At 42.3% G+C, this 17,629-nt stretch overlaps 1 protein-coding gene across 1 annotated transcript in view; it reads right to left on the reverse strand.

Annotated features, from left to right (window-relative positions):
• Positions 1–4,485: 4,485 nt before the first annotated feature.
• The window catches only part of LOC310802234 (voltage-dependent calcium channel subunit alpha-2/delta-4-like), a gene marked incomplete at both ends in the record, with an annotated part of 42,015 nt that continues 28,871 nt past the window's right edge, over positions 4,486–17,629 (reverse strand). Inside the window, 13 exons of the mRNA XM_083666526.1 lie at positions 4,486–4,587; positions 4,827–4,916; positions 5,128–5,236; positions 5,387–5,504; positions 5,651–5,671; positions 5,982–6,037; positions 6,130–6,182; positions 7,484–7,559; positions 7,691–7,761; positions 11,048–11,110; positions 12,711–12,755; positions 12,998–13,012; positions 14,525–14,586. Of these exons, the coding sequence (XP_083522652.1) occupies positions 4,486–4,587; positions 4,827–4,916; positions 5,128–5,236; positions 5,387–5,504; positions 5,651–5,671; positions 5,982–6,037; positions 6,130–6,182; positions 7,484–7,559; positions 7,691–7,761; positions 11,048–11,110; positions 12,711–12,755; positions 12,998–13,012; positions 14,525–14,586 (881 nt within the window). The remainder of the gene's footprint in view (positions 4,588–4,826; positions 4,917–5,127; positions 5,237–5,386; positions 5,505–5,650; positions 5,672–5,981; positions 6,038–6,129; positions 6,183–7,483; positions 7,560–7,690; positions 7,762–11,047; positions 11,111–12,710; positions 12,756–12,997; positions 13,013–14,524; positions 14,587–17,629) is intronic.

The following is a 17,629-nucleotide window of genomic DNA, read 5'->3' on the forward strand; positions in this document are numbered from 1 at the left end:
CACGTACAATCGATAATTATATCAAACTAAATTGCTCACGATTTACAGTATAATTGTTCTATAAACTATTTGTATACAGTATATGTTTGCTTAAAATGTGAATGTGTAGTTTATGGAATAGATGTTATTTGTTCACAAGGTGTGCCTGTTATCATAGTCATTCTGCATCCTCCTCACTCGAGGACAGAAATGGTTTCCCATTTCACTAAAAAGACATAGTTGATGTGGATGAAAGAAGTTGAATATTACTACGTATAAACATGTTTCTGTTTGATCAATACATGCATTGTTGAATTTTTGTAGAGTATCTATGTGTATACCGATTGTTCAGTGCCACAGAAACACAAACTCTCTACAGGCTCCACAGATAATGAGAATGTTAACTTTATTTGAAAATAATTGAGGCACTGAAAAAGTAAAGATGTTAATACACTGTCCCTTGTGACATCTCCATGGGCTGGGGCTGACGTGTGTGTGTGTGTGTGTGTGTGTGTCTGTGTCTGTGTCTGTGTCTGTGTCTATGTCTCTAGGTGTGTGTGTAGAGGAAGAGGGGGTGGTAGCGTTGGATGTGTGTGTGTGTGTGGGGGGGGGGGGGGTGGGCTTCTGGATTGTGTGTGTGTGGGGGGGGCTTCTGGATTGTGTGTGGGGGGGGGGGCTTCTGGATTGTGTGTGTGTGGGGGGGGGGCTTCTGGATTTTGTGTGTGTGTGGAGGGGGGGGGCTTCTGGATTGTGTGTGTGTGTGTGTGTGTGTGTAACCCTCCCATTGTTTTTTTTTTTTACAGTGTGTAGCCTCTAGTGCCGGCCTGAGGGGGACTCCCTCAGGACAGGTTCAGGTGTGTTAGACGGGAGCATAATTCTGTGACTGTGGATTGGGCCACGGGTTTTGAAGACGTAGGGGGCGTAGGGCTTCTTGTCCAGAGTGATTCGTTCATGTTTGCACACTGAAAAGTCCAGCTTGACGGTTGTCTCCAAGGATTTCCAGTACTTGACCATTTCTTCATCCTCTTCCTCCTCCTTCAATTCCAGAATAGGAGATAGGCTTGGAGCAAAACACACTGGCAAGAACGGTCCGCTCTCGAACATCAGCTCAAAGTCAAGCAAGCATGCTGGCTTCTCCTTCCTGCGCCTTGTGCTATTGGCCCATTTGCGCTCCGCCTTGACAATGGAGCTGGGCAGGTGGAAACGACTCACAGTATGCAGCTCGGTGAGTTCGGGAATTAGGGTGTCCGAAGGGCACCTCTCGCCCGCCTGCACGACTGCTCTCTTGGTGAGCAGAACAGTCCGATCCGTGCTGAGGCTGGGCTGAGGGTGACGGCCCTCATCTCTGCCCAGGTTAGATGGGTGGCAGATAGTCGGTGGGCCACATAGAAATACCTTTTCATCAATACTGCAGAGCAGGGGCTCAGATGGTATGATGACATGTGAGGTTTCTTTCAATGGTCCCTGCTGATTGGCCTGGATCTGTTGCTGTTTGATCCTTGTAGTCACATGCCTCCGTGGTCTGGGGTTGGCAGGTGGGGTGGGCATCAGGTTGGCTGGACGGTGAGGTCCAAGGATGCCATACAGGGCAGCCACCAGGCTGGCAGGCGGGGTGGCAGGAGCGGCAGGCGGGGTGGCAGGAGTGGCAGGCACAGAGATGGCGTGCAGGGCAGCCACTAGGCTAGCAGGCGAGGTGACAGGCGTTACAACCGTGGGTAAATCAGGAGTTGCAATCGTTGGCCACTCAGGTGTGGAAACTGTAGAGGAGTCAGGTGTAGCAGCTGTAAGTACATCAGGTGTAGCAACCACAGGGAGGGCAGGTGGTGCAGGCGTTGGACAGGCAGGTAGTTTTGGGTAAGAGCTAATGGACTTACCCACAGTGGCCTTGAGTTCTCGTTTAATCTCTGGGAATCTCAAACCATTCCCGCCTACTGGTTTGATGATCCTTCTTGAGACCCCAGTCTTGGGTCGTGCCAGACAGTGACTGGCCTGGCTCCCAGGGTGATGGTCAGCTGGAGGGCATGGTTGAATCTGGTCCTGGGTGTTAGACCTGGATCCCTTAGGCTTGGCCCTGATTCTGAGGTCAGACTGGCTGTCTGAAGTCCCTGATAAAGAAATGGCACGGGCCGCAGTGGGGTGTGCCTGCGATGGCCTGGGGATGCGGCATGGGGGCTGGGGCACCTTCCTTTTAACATCAGACAACGGAGGGAACCTGGTGGTAGAGTTCACTGATGATGAACCCTGGAAAGAACCCTTTGTCTCAGTTCTCTGCTTAGACATGTTGATGTCAGGGAAGCGTGATCGACTCTCCCTTCGCTCAGGAGGCCTGCGGCTCTCATTTTGATCAGGAGGCCTGCGGCTCTCATTTTGATCAGGAGGCCTGCGGCTCTCATTTTGCTCAGTGGGCCTGGATCTCTCCCTTTGCTCAGTGGGCCTGGATCTCTCCCTTTGCTCAGTGGGCCTGGATCTCTCCCTTTGCTCAGTGGGCCTGGATCTCTCCCTTTGCTCAGTGGGCCTGCATCTCTCCCTTTGCTCAGTGGGCCTGGATCTCTCCCTTTGCTCAGGGGGCCTGCATCTCTCCTTTTGCTCAGGGGGCCTAGTAGGGGTTGAAGCCTTCCCCGGTAGACCTTTGTCCTTCATGGCTGAGGAGAGAGATCCAAAAACAATATTGAGAGTAGGAATCAACAAAGTGCTTACAGCAGCTATAAGTGATTTTTTTTTATTATTTTTTTTACTAAAGTTTATTTTGGTATCAGTACAATTTCCACTTCATATATGGTAATAATATAGGCTACATCACATTAAAGCAAATCCCCCCTCCCCACATGATTTGAATACTTACCTACAGTTATGTGCAATCAGTCATCCAACAGTTTGTTATGTTCAGGCAGCAAGACTCTTAAAAAATAGTGGTCAGAATGGCCCATGAATTAATGTACCCCCTTTTATAATAAAGACGATTTTTTTTATTATTATGACGGAATAGTCCTATCTGGCCATATGAGCATTATGACGTTGCGGCGCTTTCCCGCCATCAACAGACTAGTTTCAGCGGTCCACGCTTTGCACTGATACATCAAGCCATTAGGGCGCAATATTGTAGTAATATCAAAGACAATATTAATGGGTCCATGAGTACACAGGCATGTATAGGCTATTAATTCTACCTAGCCTACGCCTAATGTTCATTAACATTAATGAATTATGCTCACAGAATTCCGAATAATCTATCTAAGCAATCTCATAAAAGGCGATTTCCAATGCATAAATATTGATCAGTGACGATGTAGCCTAAATGGAAAACATTAAATCGACAAAGCAAACATTTGTTTGTTTTTTTAACATTCAATGTATTGTATATCATTTTCAATTTATCAAATCGCCTGTGGCATTTTCTTTATATGTAATTCTAGCTATACGTGGATCATATGAAATGTCGATTCATAATGAAAAATGCATCACTGTTAATTGTTGTGCTACTGCTAGTATAATAGTCATCTTCCCCAACATTTGCCGCTATAGTAATCTCAACTTTTTCCTGAATTAAACAGAAGATACTTAAAATGAACATGTTTGTTTATGTTTATTTATGATGTCAGGTAAACAACTGGACATGTAAAATGAAACAAATTAACAGCCTGCCTCAGTAGATTGTTCTCATCTGAGACAGTCCCTCTTCAACTAATTTCGAAAGCAGTGAATTGTGTTATAGCGGAGAGCAGGGTGCAGTAGGCTAAATTGATCCACAATACCCAAATATTCATGCAGCTCCCAATTCTCTGACATGTACTTAACCCCTACTAGCTCAATGTTTTGTAATTCTCAGGGTAAAGGAACAAAGCAAATTCCAGTCAAAACACTTGTGAGTAATCTGTCAATTTTGATCAACACATTACCCTACAACTGTTCCTCCTGTAACACCTCATAATATATGGAAAATAGTTCCCCTTTGTAGCAAACAGTATTGGTAGTTAATTTCGATATATAAAATCTTAACATTTTCACTACATCTAAATATGACTGAGTACAAAAATGAAAAAGAAGCAACATTCCTATGTTCCTGTGCATATATGGCAACAATTTTCTAGAGTCCATCCACCAGAGACTGTCCATCCAACTGGACTGTGCCATGGTGTCCAGGAGAGGGCGGTGTGCATCAGTTCTCTCACCACATAAGCATCCCCTTTGAAATGATGAGGTCACATGTCCACAGCCTCACATGTCCACAAATTCATAGATCCCATGGCTCATACAAAGGAGTCCCATATAATGATTTGTAGCATTTTTCGACTGTTGAGTCTCTTTCAACTCAGTGTGGGAAAAAGAGTCGTACTACAATATAGCCCTTTTTGTTGTCTCAGAGTCCATTTCAGCTACTGTGCTGTTAAGTCCTCTTTGCAGACAGTTATGGTGATATAGAAAAAAATACAAAAACAAAATGCAACGAGTGCTTAGTCTGCACTCTGAAGTCTATCTGACAGCCACCTGCCACAACGAGAGGCTAGTTTAAGTCCATCTGCGGAGGACCAATGAAACAGTCAGAGAGGTCAGGAAGAGGGCCACTGAGACGGAGATCTCTGATGCTCCTCCACAGTCCTTGGCATTTTCCTGCAATCAGCAATAAAATATTCATATGTTAATATTGATACAAAGATCTGACAAAAAAAAAGAAAACTGTTATATGTCTCCAGTGTTACTGCTTTCTATTGTCTGGCTCATTATAAATACAAAACTATTAATCTGTGTAATCATGTGAATTTCAACAGGACTGCTAATTGTATGGTCAACTAATCAACGACAATATCTCATTGAATGACAGCCTGTGAAAGGAGAGTAGGAGAGCTTACATGAGGATGGTAGGCGTGACAGGACTCTGGACGTCGGCGGACTTTCTGAGATTTCATCCTGTTACACTTCACTGAGGCGTTATGTTCACAGCGGTTAAGGAATCGCACTGCTTATTAATGAAGCAACTAATGACTGTTGGTTTTCAATCACAGAACATTTCATCCATCTGTAAAAGGTACTTGTTTTTGCCTGGCATATCCCGTGAGAATAGAACACTTATCCACACTCTACAGTGTGACAATACCTGCACAATTGAGATTTTAACAGAATCCCTCAGGGAAATGAAAGGATATATTTTACTTCCTTTGGCTCCAGGGAGATAGAGGAGTACTGGCGACTGCAGTCACAGTCAGCCTGGACCACCATCATCACCAGGTTGCTGTCAGGGACCTGTTGCACTACAAACATTCTGGAACACAAGACACTCAGTTATTACATTGGAACATCTTGAAAACTTCTGATGTCTGGAAGTGGGTTGTTTTCAAATACTGTAATAAGGCCTCATGGCGACAAGATGGCGCCACCAATGTGGACTGTGTGTGCATGAGGTGGCTCTTACTTCTGACAACGGCCACATTTGATCAGACTGTTGGTCTCTCTGATGGAGTAGTCATACATAAAACCGGGGTATTCTGTGTCACATGGCTGAAAGGCTTCCACCTTTTTGGTTTTATGGGCTGAGGATGAAGTCATAATTGATAATTGTTTCAAACACACTGTCACACATACACACACATACACACAAAATACTGTACACCTAAAGCATATTGTACCTCTACCTACTTACATCTACAGACAAAGATGACAGGGCAGTGAAACTCACATGTATGATAGCCAGCCTTGGCTGTGTGGAGTGAAGTGGAGGATGGAGGGATGGAGAGGAGAGAACGATTCATGATGGTACACAGAGAAGATAAGCATAACATGATGGCCATGAGTGACAGAATCATTTAAATGAGATGTCAGTAAGACAGAGATATAATGTTAAGGTATGGTATGAAGTGAATATGAAGTCACAAACATGCACTACCCATCACACACATATAGCAGTATGTTCAGAGACTCCCCCCATAGGCATGTCTCCAAATCTAGTCTAAATCTTCTTCATTCAGTGGTCATTGTTCCAGAAAGTATCAACATGTAGGTCCACTTACCGTCTACAAAGTAATCTGAGTGCCACAGCCCACAGAAGTTGAAGTCCAGTAAAAACCTGTCAGTCAAGATGTTGGAGAAAAAATGGTGAAACGGCACATCAAGTACATGTATCACAAACTCAGTGAAAAAAGAGAAGCTTATACTTACATCAAGGCGTTTGAGAAGATCCACCGTAGGATTGCCGCAAGGACATAGAAGGGCTACAGAGGGCAGGTTAAGGAGAGCAAAAGATGATGAACATGAGAACATAAAAAGCATACGTTCATCAGTATTGTGAAATATTAGGGGCCAATTGCAACCAAACAATCTAACTTCACAATTAGCTGAGTGTTTAATTCTGCTTAGTTAATCCAAGGAGGCAACAATGGGTGATGACCATCAGCTATGTGCCAAATTTAATTCACTTTCAACCAAGAAGCCGCCCAACCTTTGGTGGGGAACAACTAGTCTGCTAAATATTTGGGGGTAAGTTTGCTTTGATAACAGATGGCAGGAAACTGCCTGTCTGAAGCTCTATACCCCTGCCATCTGAATTATCAACCAATCAGAAGTCATAAAGTTGAATGAAGTTCATACTATCTCCAATAATAAAATAATCGTAAAAATAATTGTAATCGTTTCTCACTTATGAAATAATTCCTGAGAACAAAATAGGATTAATGAATGAATAAAAGCCTAAAATATCGTTGATCAATCTCAAACAGAAGGGCAGTGAGAAAATATAGTTTTTCCCTCTGCGGTGCCCCAGCCCCTCGTGTTTAGGTAAATATATGAGGCGAAGTGGTCAGATATCAGTTTTAATTCACAAATTGACAGCTACATGATATAACTTTCTAAGCTATTGCCCTGCAAGGCCATAAATGAGGACAATTCACCGCAAGTAGGCCTAGAGCAAAGTTAGGGCCAACGGAGAACAGCACAAATCAGAAATATTGTTTTGATTTTCAGTGACTAAGAAAATAAAATGTAAAATGAAATCATTATCAGAATTATCTTTCATTGTAATTTATATTCAATTAATTTGTTTTGAAAATGGACAGAGGATGTTCTCCAACTAGGATGAATGGCACGCTTAGTCTGGTCAGATTTAAGTTTAGGCCTGTTAGAGCATCCTCTGGAGGGGGGATGCTGCTTGCAAATGTTTGGTAACAATTTGGATTATCTAATAAGAAGAAGAGCCCCATGTGTTTATTCATTGATAAGTCTAGTCACAGGGGGAATCTTGGTTGTAATTAGGATAATTTCTTTCACATGTGTATCTGATTTAACAAGAGACCAGCTGATGGTCATTCCATTCAGAATGTTGGTTACAATTGACCCATGGTGACTTAAATTACACTTAAATTGCCTGTCAGTGCAACATTTAAAATGAGCTGAAGCAAATTATATCAAACCAGTTACAGATGAGGTGTACTTGAAACCAGTATCAAGTTTATCAAGTTATTTACTCTCGACAGACTCAGAAAGGCTAGAGTCCAGTACACGGTATGAGATCACTTACACTAAGAAGAGGGCGAGCCGCACTGGCATGACCGTGGCCGCTTTTACACATACCCTGATAATCAAACAGGGATACCCTGGTGGACACACACACACACACACACACACACACACACCATCAAAAAGTTAGACTGTCCCGAATAATCACATTCTTCCTCCGAAAGCTTAATTGGCATTACACAGTACAACATAGTGTGGCTTCTCGTACTTCTTGTACATGCCCGTCTTGATCAGTGATGCCATCACAGACCCGTCCACTTCCCCAAAGAACCGTCCAACCTGTAGAGGCGATTAGGAGAACAGAATTAATGTTATTTAATTCAGAGATGACAATGTAAAGGACATGATACCAAAGAATCAGGTAGATGAGTCTGTGGAAGATTAGAGACTATAAGCCTAAAGGAGGCCTTTAATACCTTACTATCTACAGTAAAGTGTGTTTGCAACTGTGTTCATATCACGTACAACCTGCATGGTCCTCAACAAGTACTAGCCATTAGATCACAAAGTAGATCACAAAGTGAGGTAATTTCCTCCATTCTTACTCCGTGTAGTGTAAGTGCACATGAAGATACTTGTGTCTGAACAAGTGTCACAGCAAATGCTTCATGACAGAAATGCTGGTAACCTCAGGTCCCCTCTCTCTTGCCTCTAACAGCATGTCTGGATGAGCAACCACATTGAACTCAGTGAATTATTCAGTCCACTTTGTTTTAGTAATACTGTCCACGTTTACAAGTTATTCTCCTTCCTCCCTGTTCCCTGTAACTGCGGCTGACATTTATTTCAATCTCGGAGAGGAGGGGAATTTCCCAGTGGCTTTTTAAGACATACAGTGTTTGCCAAGTGTGAGCTCCCCGAAGCCTGAGCTCAGAATGGAACTTGACGCTCTATTTACCTGACAGCAGCAAAGAAAGTGTGGTGAAATAAAGATGCAACATTTCTGCTGAGAGCTTTGCAAACAATGCACCACTGCCTGGATTTGTTACATGAAGGCCAATACTGTCCGAGTACTGTGTAGTCATAGTGAGCATTAACAAGGCATTGATTCTGCTTAGTTATACTATACCTTAGTACACATCAGACATTTTTTAATGAACTTGTGTATGTGACCTATTTCTTGAAGTCAGCACTGCTTCCATATCTCGAATGATTAAATATTTACTGTGCACTGCAATGTGCAGCCTTACCCCAAACCCCTCTCTCGAAAAAAAAGGATACTCTGGGTGTTTCAACAAACTTTGACCAAAGTACAAGCCTCAGCAAAATGTTGGGGGTAGTACTTAATCATAATATTTGCTTAGTAAGGCTTGTGGAATGCCCAAGACATAAACATATTGAATGAATGAGTACATGTTAATGTGTGGATCCTGGTTCAGCATTGCTAAATGTTAGTGAATGTTTTATCTCATTAGAGACTGACAGTGATTGCGGTATGAATATACATACAGTAGGGGAATAAATCAAACAGGGCAACTAAGGTTGTGTGTGTCCCACACATATTCAACAACAAATAGGTAGGAGGCTGTGATTGAATGAGGCAAATCTAAATAAACAGTAACATGTAACGCCTTAACATTCTAGCTGTATAGCTACATTTGATACATCACATCAGATCTCAGATTTACGTTTTTGTTGTACATTGTCCCTGTCAAATACACTTAATAAATAAAATAATGTACTGTAGTCCCACTTCCAAGCTGCCAAGGACTACATGACCCATAGCAGACTATAAGAGTCAAAGGTACAGTACGTACAGATTTATCCTCATCTGGCTGCAGTGAGGCCAGCTGGACCTGCCAGCTGTTGGCAGAAGTGCTCGGGCAGCTTGGGCTTTAGGGCTGGGTTGGCCCAGCCACAGATGATGGGCCACCATCTCCACTCACTCACAGATGGTGCACTTAGTGTAGGGGAGTTAATAAGTGAATACGGTGGGCTCTGCGCTAATCTGTGAAAAACCTCACAGTGGTCTGAATGGGGAACTCTAATCTGGGGGTGAGTGTAGTTACCATACACCTTGTTAAAATACCATCCCAGATGGGGATGGAATGTTCTGCATCTTTGAAATTAGATTCTACAAGGTTGTATATTGGTAATGGTGGAACCAATGTTGTGACAACATTGTTAACGGAAAACCAAAGGGTTATGTTGGCCAGCGTTTGGATTACGGTTTACAATGTTTTCCACAATTCAATCAGGACACTCACATCGGTTTAACATTTATTTGACGAGAATGGTAATACATTTAAGATTGGCGTAATTGGATGGCTCCGCTCTGTATAGCGACCATAACATACAAATACAAATATGGCAGGGAGCCCATGACTTATCAAATCCTACGTAGATAGGTTAAATACAGAGTGACTGAGTGGGTGGAGGCTGGGTGCAGTGGGTGGGACAGACGACCACACAAAACTTACTCTCATAGACAATATGATCATGTCACACTGTTTAACTATGGTGGACTGTTACAACTTGGCTGCTTTTAAGCCTTGTCCCTTAAACATGTGATGGATGTTTTTGCATATGTGTGAAACCAGCTGTCAGACAGCTGCTCCGATCGACTTTTTTTTTAATGTTACAACGTTGTACAAGGTTTTGTTATCTTACCAGCCAGTACAAAACATTACTGCAATGGTCTGCAATGTTGCAATTAGATTGTATAAGGTTTCAGGTGGCAACATTTTGGACATAACAAAGAGAAACATTTGCCAGTGTAATGAAAAAAAATATTTTCAAACGTTCCACAAATGTTAAAAGTTTCTGAAACCCATAGAAACCATATTTTAATCTACTAGCAACATTGATTTGCGAAACATTATTGGTACCCTACAAACAATAAAATATCAGAACATTTTCCCTAACTTACTGTAGAGCAACATTTTCACATCATTGTTTTTTTTTTGGGGCCAGCTGGGATGTGCAATGGTCTGGTCCAAATATGCACTAAGATGCATGGACCCACACCTATACCACACTGTTATGCTAAGTGGTACAGTATATTCCTAGTCTATTTCCACCATATAATGTTGGTCCAAGCCCCAGCTACAGTACAGTCAAGGGATAAGGTGGAATGCTGCAGGCCTATGCCTTTAGCCCCGCTCTGTGCTAATGCGTCTGAGAGGGATTACCACCGTAAGTGTCCTCAAATCCTATGAGCATTCCAGATGTTGTTTATAGCTCCCCCACCTTATCAGATACCAGCAACCATGCAATGTCACATTCTCTCTCTCTCTCTCTCTCTCTCTCTCTCTCTCCCCCCCCCCCCCCTCTCTCTCTGAGCTCTGAGGAGTTCAGACACACACATGACATACATCCCCTAAGAAGTGTGTTAAGATTCAGCCACCTGACCTCACTCATATTTACATCAGTCATGGTAATACCCTTAGGTCACTGTTACATAAACATCACTCCCTGATCTGCTTATCAAAACCTTCATTAACTTTTGAACGCGGTTAGTTGCATAACAAGTTACATATGATGCATTCGAGATCATTGTTATGTAATAAGTCACAAATGGTGTATGATGGTTGGTGTCAGGGGTATGGATTTATTTGACACTCACGTCTGCCCTTTCTTTAGAGACTATGATGAAGCCGTTGTTGTCTACAAGATAACAGTTGACATCCTGGAGGACAGAAAACAGACACAATCAGGAAACTACAAAGTCACCGGTAGCAGTATTAGCATACCGTGTGTACAACAACACCATACTCAACTTGGAGCCACAACCTCTACTGCAGACTTTTTATTATTATCATATGTTTTATTTTATTTATTCAACTTTATACAGGGATCTCCAAGGTCTCTTTTTCATTAAAATGTCATTAAAATTACACTGCATGACAGTAGCCTACTACAAACAGTACATTACATTAAATTACAGTACATTATATTAGCCTAAACAATTACACACAATATAATTACAATATAATCAATTAAGACACATACACTCCTCAGATGACAGATCCTTTATCAAGGTCTTAAACCGACCGATAGTAACAAGAGAATCTAGTTTAGTATGTTTTGAAGGTTATTCCAGGTATTCAGGGCACAAAACCGAAAGGCCGATTTACCCAGTTCAGACGAAACATTTGAAACTTTAAGGTGAGCTTGGGACCTGGTCCGGTACTCTGGGAAGCGTGTCTGCCATAAAAGCAACAATGTGAGGTAAAATGGGAGTTTTAAAGAACTGCTTTATAAACAAATAAAAACCAATGATACTGTAGGCCCTTTTTGAAGTCAAAGACTCCCAACCCACAGACTGATATAAGAGACAGCAGGGTGATGAACCGAGTGTAGCGGTTTGAGAACTGAAGCTGCCACATGCACGTAAATTGTGTCACCATAATTAAGGACAGAGAAGATCATTGCCTGGATAATCCTCCTACTAATTATCAAATGTGATGCAGGACTTATTTCTGTATAAAAAAACAAGCTTCTCTCAAAATTAATCAGTTTTAATGAGATCTAGAAAAAAACATCAATATGCAATTTTTGAATAGAATCAAAACCTTGCTGAAGGTCAAGTATAGCCTGCTGAAGAGAGGCACAGGAGTAGACAACAATATCATCAGCATACAGATGCAATTTACAGTTGTTCAAAGACTTAGAGCCTTAGAGAAGTCAATATAGTGGGCTGCACAATGCTTTCTTATCCAGAGAAACCACAATGTAATGTATAACTAGGGAAGCGGCAGAGATGCTATGTCCAGACCTAAAACCTGACTGGTGCACATTTAAAATGCTATTAATTGATAAAAAGGACCGCATCTGAGAGTTGATATGGGACTCTCTATCTGAAGGATAACTAATCAGTAGTAGATCAGTAGATCTAGCCTTAGCACAAGCTAGGTTGCTTTCCTTGATTCATTCAGAGAGCCTAGGAGAGTACCAATGATTGGTTCCATCTTTCCATCTTTCCTCAGCATCGGGAATATAGGAAACACTAGGTAGATCACATTGATACAGTTCATGTAGAAAACCTTGTATATCGAAATAGGGTAGATTTCCCAGGGTTTTAAAATTAGGCCGCATTACGGGCGGTAGACCTCTATCAATTCCATTGAATGCAACAGCATACAATACTAGCTTTGAGCTCATTCACATGGTTGAGGAACATTTGGGGCTCACAGGACAGTGTGGTTGCTGTCAATTAAATTAAATTGAAAATGGACAATTATTTTCAATGAGGATATTGCGACAGGGAACAGACTCACTGTACTTACAATGCTGTCACAGCTGAGAGGACAGATGCCTTCCACCATACTACACTGGAAACAGAGAGAGAGAGAGAGAGAGATCAGAAGGTTGACCACCCGTTTAATCATGAATGATTTTGCTGGGAGAGCTACTGTACAGTATGTACCTGGGACATTCCACCATAAAAACAACAACAACAACAACAACAACAACAATAAACATGTGGTAGTTTACAAACAGTAGTACCATAAGACATTTTCACTCAGAATGAAGAGTTCATTATCAACAGAAAGTAATGGTTCTGTTTACTTACATCAGTGTCATTGGGCTGTGTGTGGTGGGAGAGACATATTCCACAGCAGAAAAAAGACAGAGAAAGTTGAGTTAAGTATGGGGTGTGACACAAATGTTAAGGTTAGACCATAACAATGAATGTTGAGTTGTCTTTTCAGTTGAAACTTTTTATGTTAAGACAGCAAAATATAACACATATAATACAATAAAGCCTATAAAGAAGTAACTGAGGCTGAGAAAAGGAGGCAAGTAACATCCGTGGTGTTATTATTAGATTAGATTAGATTAGATTCAACTTTATTGTCATTGTGCAGAGTACAAGTACAGAGACAACGAAATGCAGTTAGCGTCTAACCAGAAGTGCAAAATAGCAGAAAGTGCAATGAACAGTATTTACAGGTAGTGCAATATATGATCAGTAGTAGTGCAGTATAATATAGCAGTGCAGTATAGCAGTATATGAGTAACAGTAGCATTATAGCAGAATAAATAAATAGAATAAAAGACATTATTGTCTTTAGGCTTCTCGCATTTGCAGCATTGTAAAAGTCAAACTTATTTAAATGCACAGAGAATGTGTTCAGGGCAATTCCATGGTAACAGAATGATGATGGTACTCGATTTTTCACTTTTAAACGTCTGCCAAACAAAAACCCTTGATAGCACAGTTTAACAAACCATACAACTCAATGCACAAGGACGCCTTCTAACAATTCCAACTGAAAATTTAAAAAAACATTTACTTTAAGAACTATAACCTGTAACCACGTTTCCCTAAAACTAAATATCTGCTCTAAATTAACATTTAAATATGTCTGCAGAAAGAGTGGGGTGTTAGCTATCATATGATACCATAATGACAAAGCGAAAACATGTTTTTATAACTGTTTGCAAATTTATTCAAATTGAAATACAAAAATACTGTACCTCATATATATAAGTATTCAGACCCTTGTGATTTCTGCCATTTTCCATTAAAAAAACTTTAAAAAAAATACAACAATCGGCCACCAGAAGGTGCTAAAAGTGTTCTCTTGTTCAAGACAGTAGTTTTTAGAAGCAGTCATGTTGATCTCTTGTTCAAGACAGTAGTTTCCTTATGTAAATTCATCATATGCAGACATTTTACCAGGTGTTTAAAGACATATTTGCCTATATCGGACATTAAAGGATTAAATACTTTTTCTGTTTTCTTAAGACACTTTTCCATATGTTTGACCAGAAGTCAAAACCTTTGCTTATCCCTATTCTTATGATGAAAGATCGTTGAGCAATGTATTTCTGATTTAATTTCCCAAAAATATAGATGAACTGCCCATTACACCAGAGCCTTATGCAAACATACTGGTTCTGATTCTGGTTCACACAGATATCTTGTCATTAATTTGTCATTCACTGCACTGCAGTTCTGTGTCAAGACTGATATATCGGTGGGAGGAAGTGGGGGTGCCCAAGCATGTCAGAGGCCATTGTGTGTGTGTGTGTGTGTGTGTGTGTGTGTGTGTGTGTGTGCGTGTGTGCGTGCGTGCGTGTGTTTCTCACTCACCTGACTGGCAGTGGCCCAGAACCTCTTCTCCACCAAGTCCAAGGACATCTGCACCCCAATGGCTAAAAATAGTACAGACACACAATTGGGTGAGTGAGAGCGGGAAATCATATGGATTCTTCAAAACCCAAAGTTTACTGTCTGTGAAAGTCTATTGCTGGACTGGCTGGAGTGGCATTACAGTCAGACAGAAAATCAATTAGCCAGGCCTTCAGTTCACCTCTGTGCTGTTAGCACAATCAGCCTTGCGCTGCTGCTGTTTGCATGCAAATGGACACTGTGTAAACATTGATGAGCCATGAGCGTGTGCTACAGGTAAATCGTGTCTGGGTGGGGTGAGGCAATACAAACATCTACCAGGCTTTATTGTTCCCTGTATTTATAGGCGACACAGAAATGCACCACGATGATCGAGTACACACACGACAGACAGACAGACAGACAGACAGACAGACAGACAGACAGACAGACAGGCAGAAACAGACAGACAGACAGACAGACAGACAGACAGACAGACAGACAGACAGACAGGCAGGCAGAAACAGACAGAGACAGACAGAGACCTCAATGACAGAGATACAACTTATGATTCCCCATGGGGTAGAGTACCCTGGTGGTGGGTCCCATCTATCTCACAATGACAAGATCATTATCAGTGGCAGGGTCTACTGGCACTGGCCACTGGTGCAGCAGAGGTGATTTTGACTGTTTTTGCTGCAGTACCCTTCCAGGGTAATAAAAAAAGAACAAAAAATAACAAACACAAACACACACGCACGCACGCGCGCACGCACATACACACACCCCCACACAAAAATGACCTTCACAAGGTTCATTTGGGGCAGCACCAGACTAGACTCAGCAGAGGTTCCAGGCTTTGCAACAGCCTACACAGACACACTCATCCCTTGTGAGGTACTGAGCTTTATCAGCTGATTCCGTCCACTGCCTCCCCCCTCACCCTCTCTCTCTCTTTCTCCCCCACCCTCTCTCCCTCTCATTCAGTAGGAGAGCTTACACAGCTGCACCACACTCTTTTTTGACAAACCAAGCTTAATGCACGCACACATACAAACAAACAATCAGACACACCCACGTAGCACACACATATGCCATAGGAACTGCACAGCACCCTGCAGGAGCTACAGTGCGCTAACTCTCTCACAGACACACAAACACACACACACTCACACTCACACACACTCACTCTCAGACAGACAGCACCCCTGGACAGTCGTGCACGCTGCCTAGCAGGGCAGAGCAGAGGGGAAGTAGACTGGAGCTAGCCGCTGTTCACAGTGACCAGGGAGAACAGCAGCAGAAGAAGACCGCAAGTCCAGGAGCATGTGTTTCTCTACCAGGAATATCATCTCCCTTTGGGACCTCATCATCCAGGCATCTGCACACAGGGCACAGGACTGAACTAAAAGCATCCAAAAGGACCTTTTAGGAAATGTCTTAGCTACCAGCAACACCAGATGAAGCCTATTGTCTTTTCAACACTGGGTGATAAAAGATACGAACACTTTTTCTTGCAGAATTATCTCACGTGTCTTTGCACTTTGAGTCTGAAGAGCTGGCAGATGGTGAGCTGTGAGTATGCATGAGAGAGACACTGAGTGTGTGTGTGTGTGTGTGTGTGTGTGTGTGTGTGTGTGTGTGTGTGTGTGTGTGGGTGTGGGTGTGTGTGTGTGTTTTCGACTACATCCTCAGGTAATTAAAAGTAGACGCTCTGAGTCTTTTAGAAATAATGCAGTAAGTCTGTTTGCAGGTGAGAAAACAGTTCTCACTGCAAAACAAGGTGACAGTTCACAATTTCCCTCTCATACAGTACAAGCAGAGTGAACTAATCCATATTGTAGAAGCTCTGGGAGCAAGGCGCAGGCAAGGGAGAAAACTGTCATTGACCAAGCTGCAGTGGGGGAAGCAATGCAGGTAGACTATGATAAAGAGAAGGAACTTTAATTAATTAATCATAATGTACTGTAGGTGAGGAAGGACTGCAGATGTAGCTCAATAACCTTCAGAGATTGGACAGGGAAACTTCTGGTTTGAGGTGGTAAAGGGATGCAGTTTATGTCAGTGCTGCAGAGAATGTGTTAGAGAGAGAGTGTGAGATGTGTGTGTGTGTCTATGTGAGTAATAATGTGAATAATATGCATGTACTGTAGATGTTACTCCATGGGTTCACAGGGTGGGCTGTCTCTTCCATAGCCATCTGGAATTATAACAAGCATCTGTCCTGCCGTCTAACCCCCATGAGGATTGAAACCATAGTCCTAATCTGAGGCCAGAGATAACTGCACATTTGTTAGTGAGTGAGTCAGTGTGGGTGAGTGTGTGGGATGCTTAATCTGGGTGATGGTGCACTTGCAAGCTGTCAACTCCATTTGCAGTCATTGTGTCTAATTAAACATGGGACATATGTGTATCTGTCTGTCTGTCTGTCTGTCTGTCTGTCTGTCTGTCTGTCTGTCTGTCTGTCTGTCTGTCTGTCTGTCTGTCTATCGGTCTGTCTGTCTAAGTGAGTGATGTTTAACCTTGAAATAGAACTGTTACACACAATGCATGTACGTGTCCCCAACACTTTACTCATATATCTCTCCTTCTTCCCCCCGGGTAAGTCTGCATTTAATAATTGATGTTAGTTTCTGTTGTCCCCCTCTCACAGCTTTTCTCAGTGGTTTGTAATTCTATGACAGCTCAGTGGCCACTGCAATGGACTGTTCGGTTTGACTACACGCTTGTCTATAAAAGAAAACAATCAATTTAGTGAGAGCCCAAGTAGGGCAGAGACAAGGAGAGTTAGGGAGAGAGAGAGAGCTGAATGATGGACTGAGAAGAGCTCTGACGTGGGAGAGATAAATGGGAGGAGTGTGGCCAGAGGCCTCTTCTGTTAAAAGCTGTATAAACAGAAAATTACATACCTCCCCTTCACTCACTGAATGTAATCTCCTTTATGCTTGTCCTCGACTTACGGCAGTGCTTGTGTGTGTGTGTGTGTGTGTGTGTGTGTGAATGTGTGTATATGTTTATATGTTGAATATTTGAAAGAGTGCTCCCACAGTATAAGTCTGACTAGATAAAAAAAGAAACAGCTTAGAG

The sequence above is a fragment of the Argentina silus genome, assembly GCF_951799395.1.
Source record: "Argentina silus genome assembly, chromosome: 3".
In the NCBI taxonomy this organism is placed as follows: Eukaryota; Metazoa; Chordata; class Actinopteri; order Argentiniformes; family Argentinidae; genus Argentina; species Argentina silus.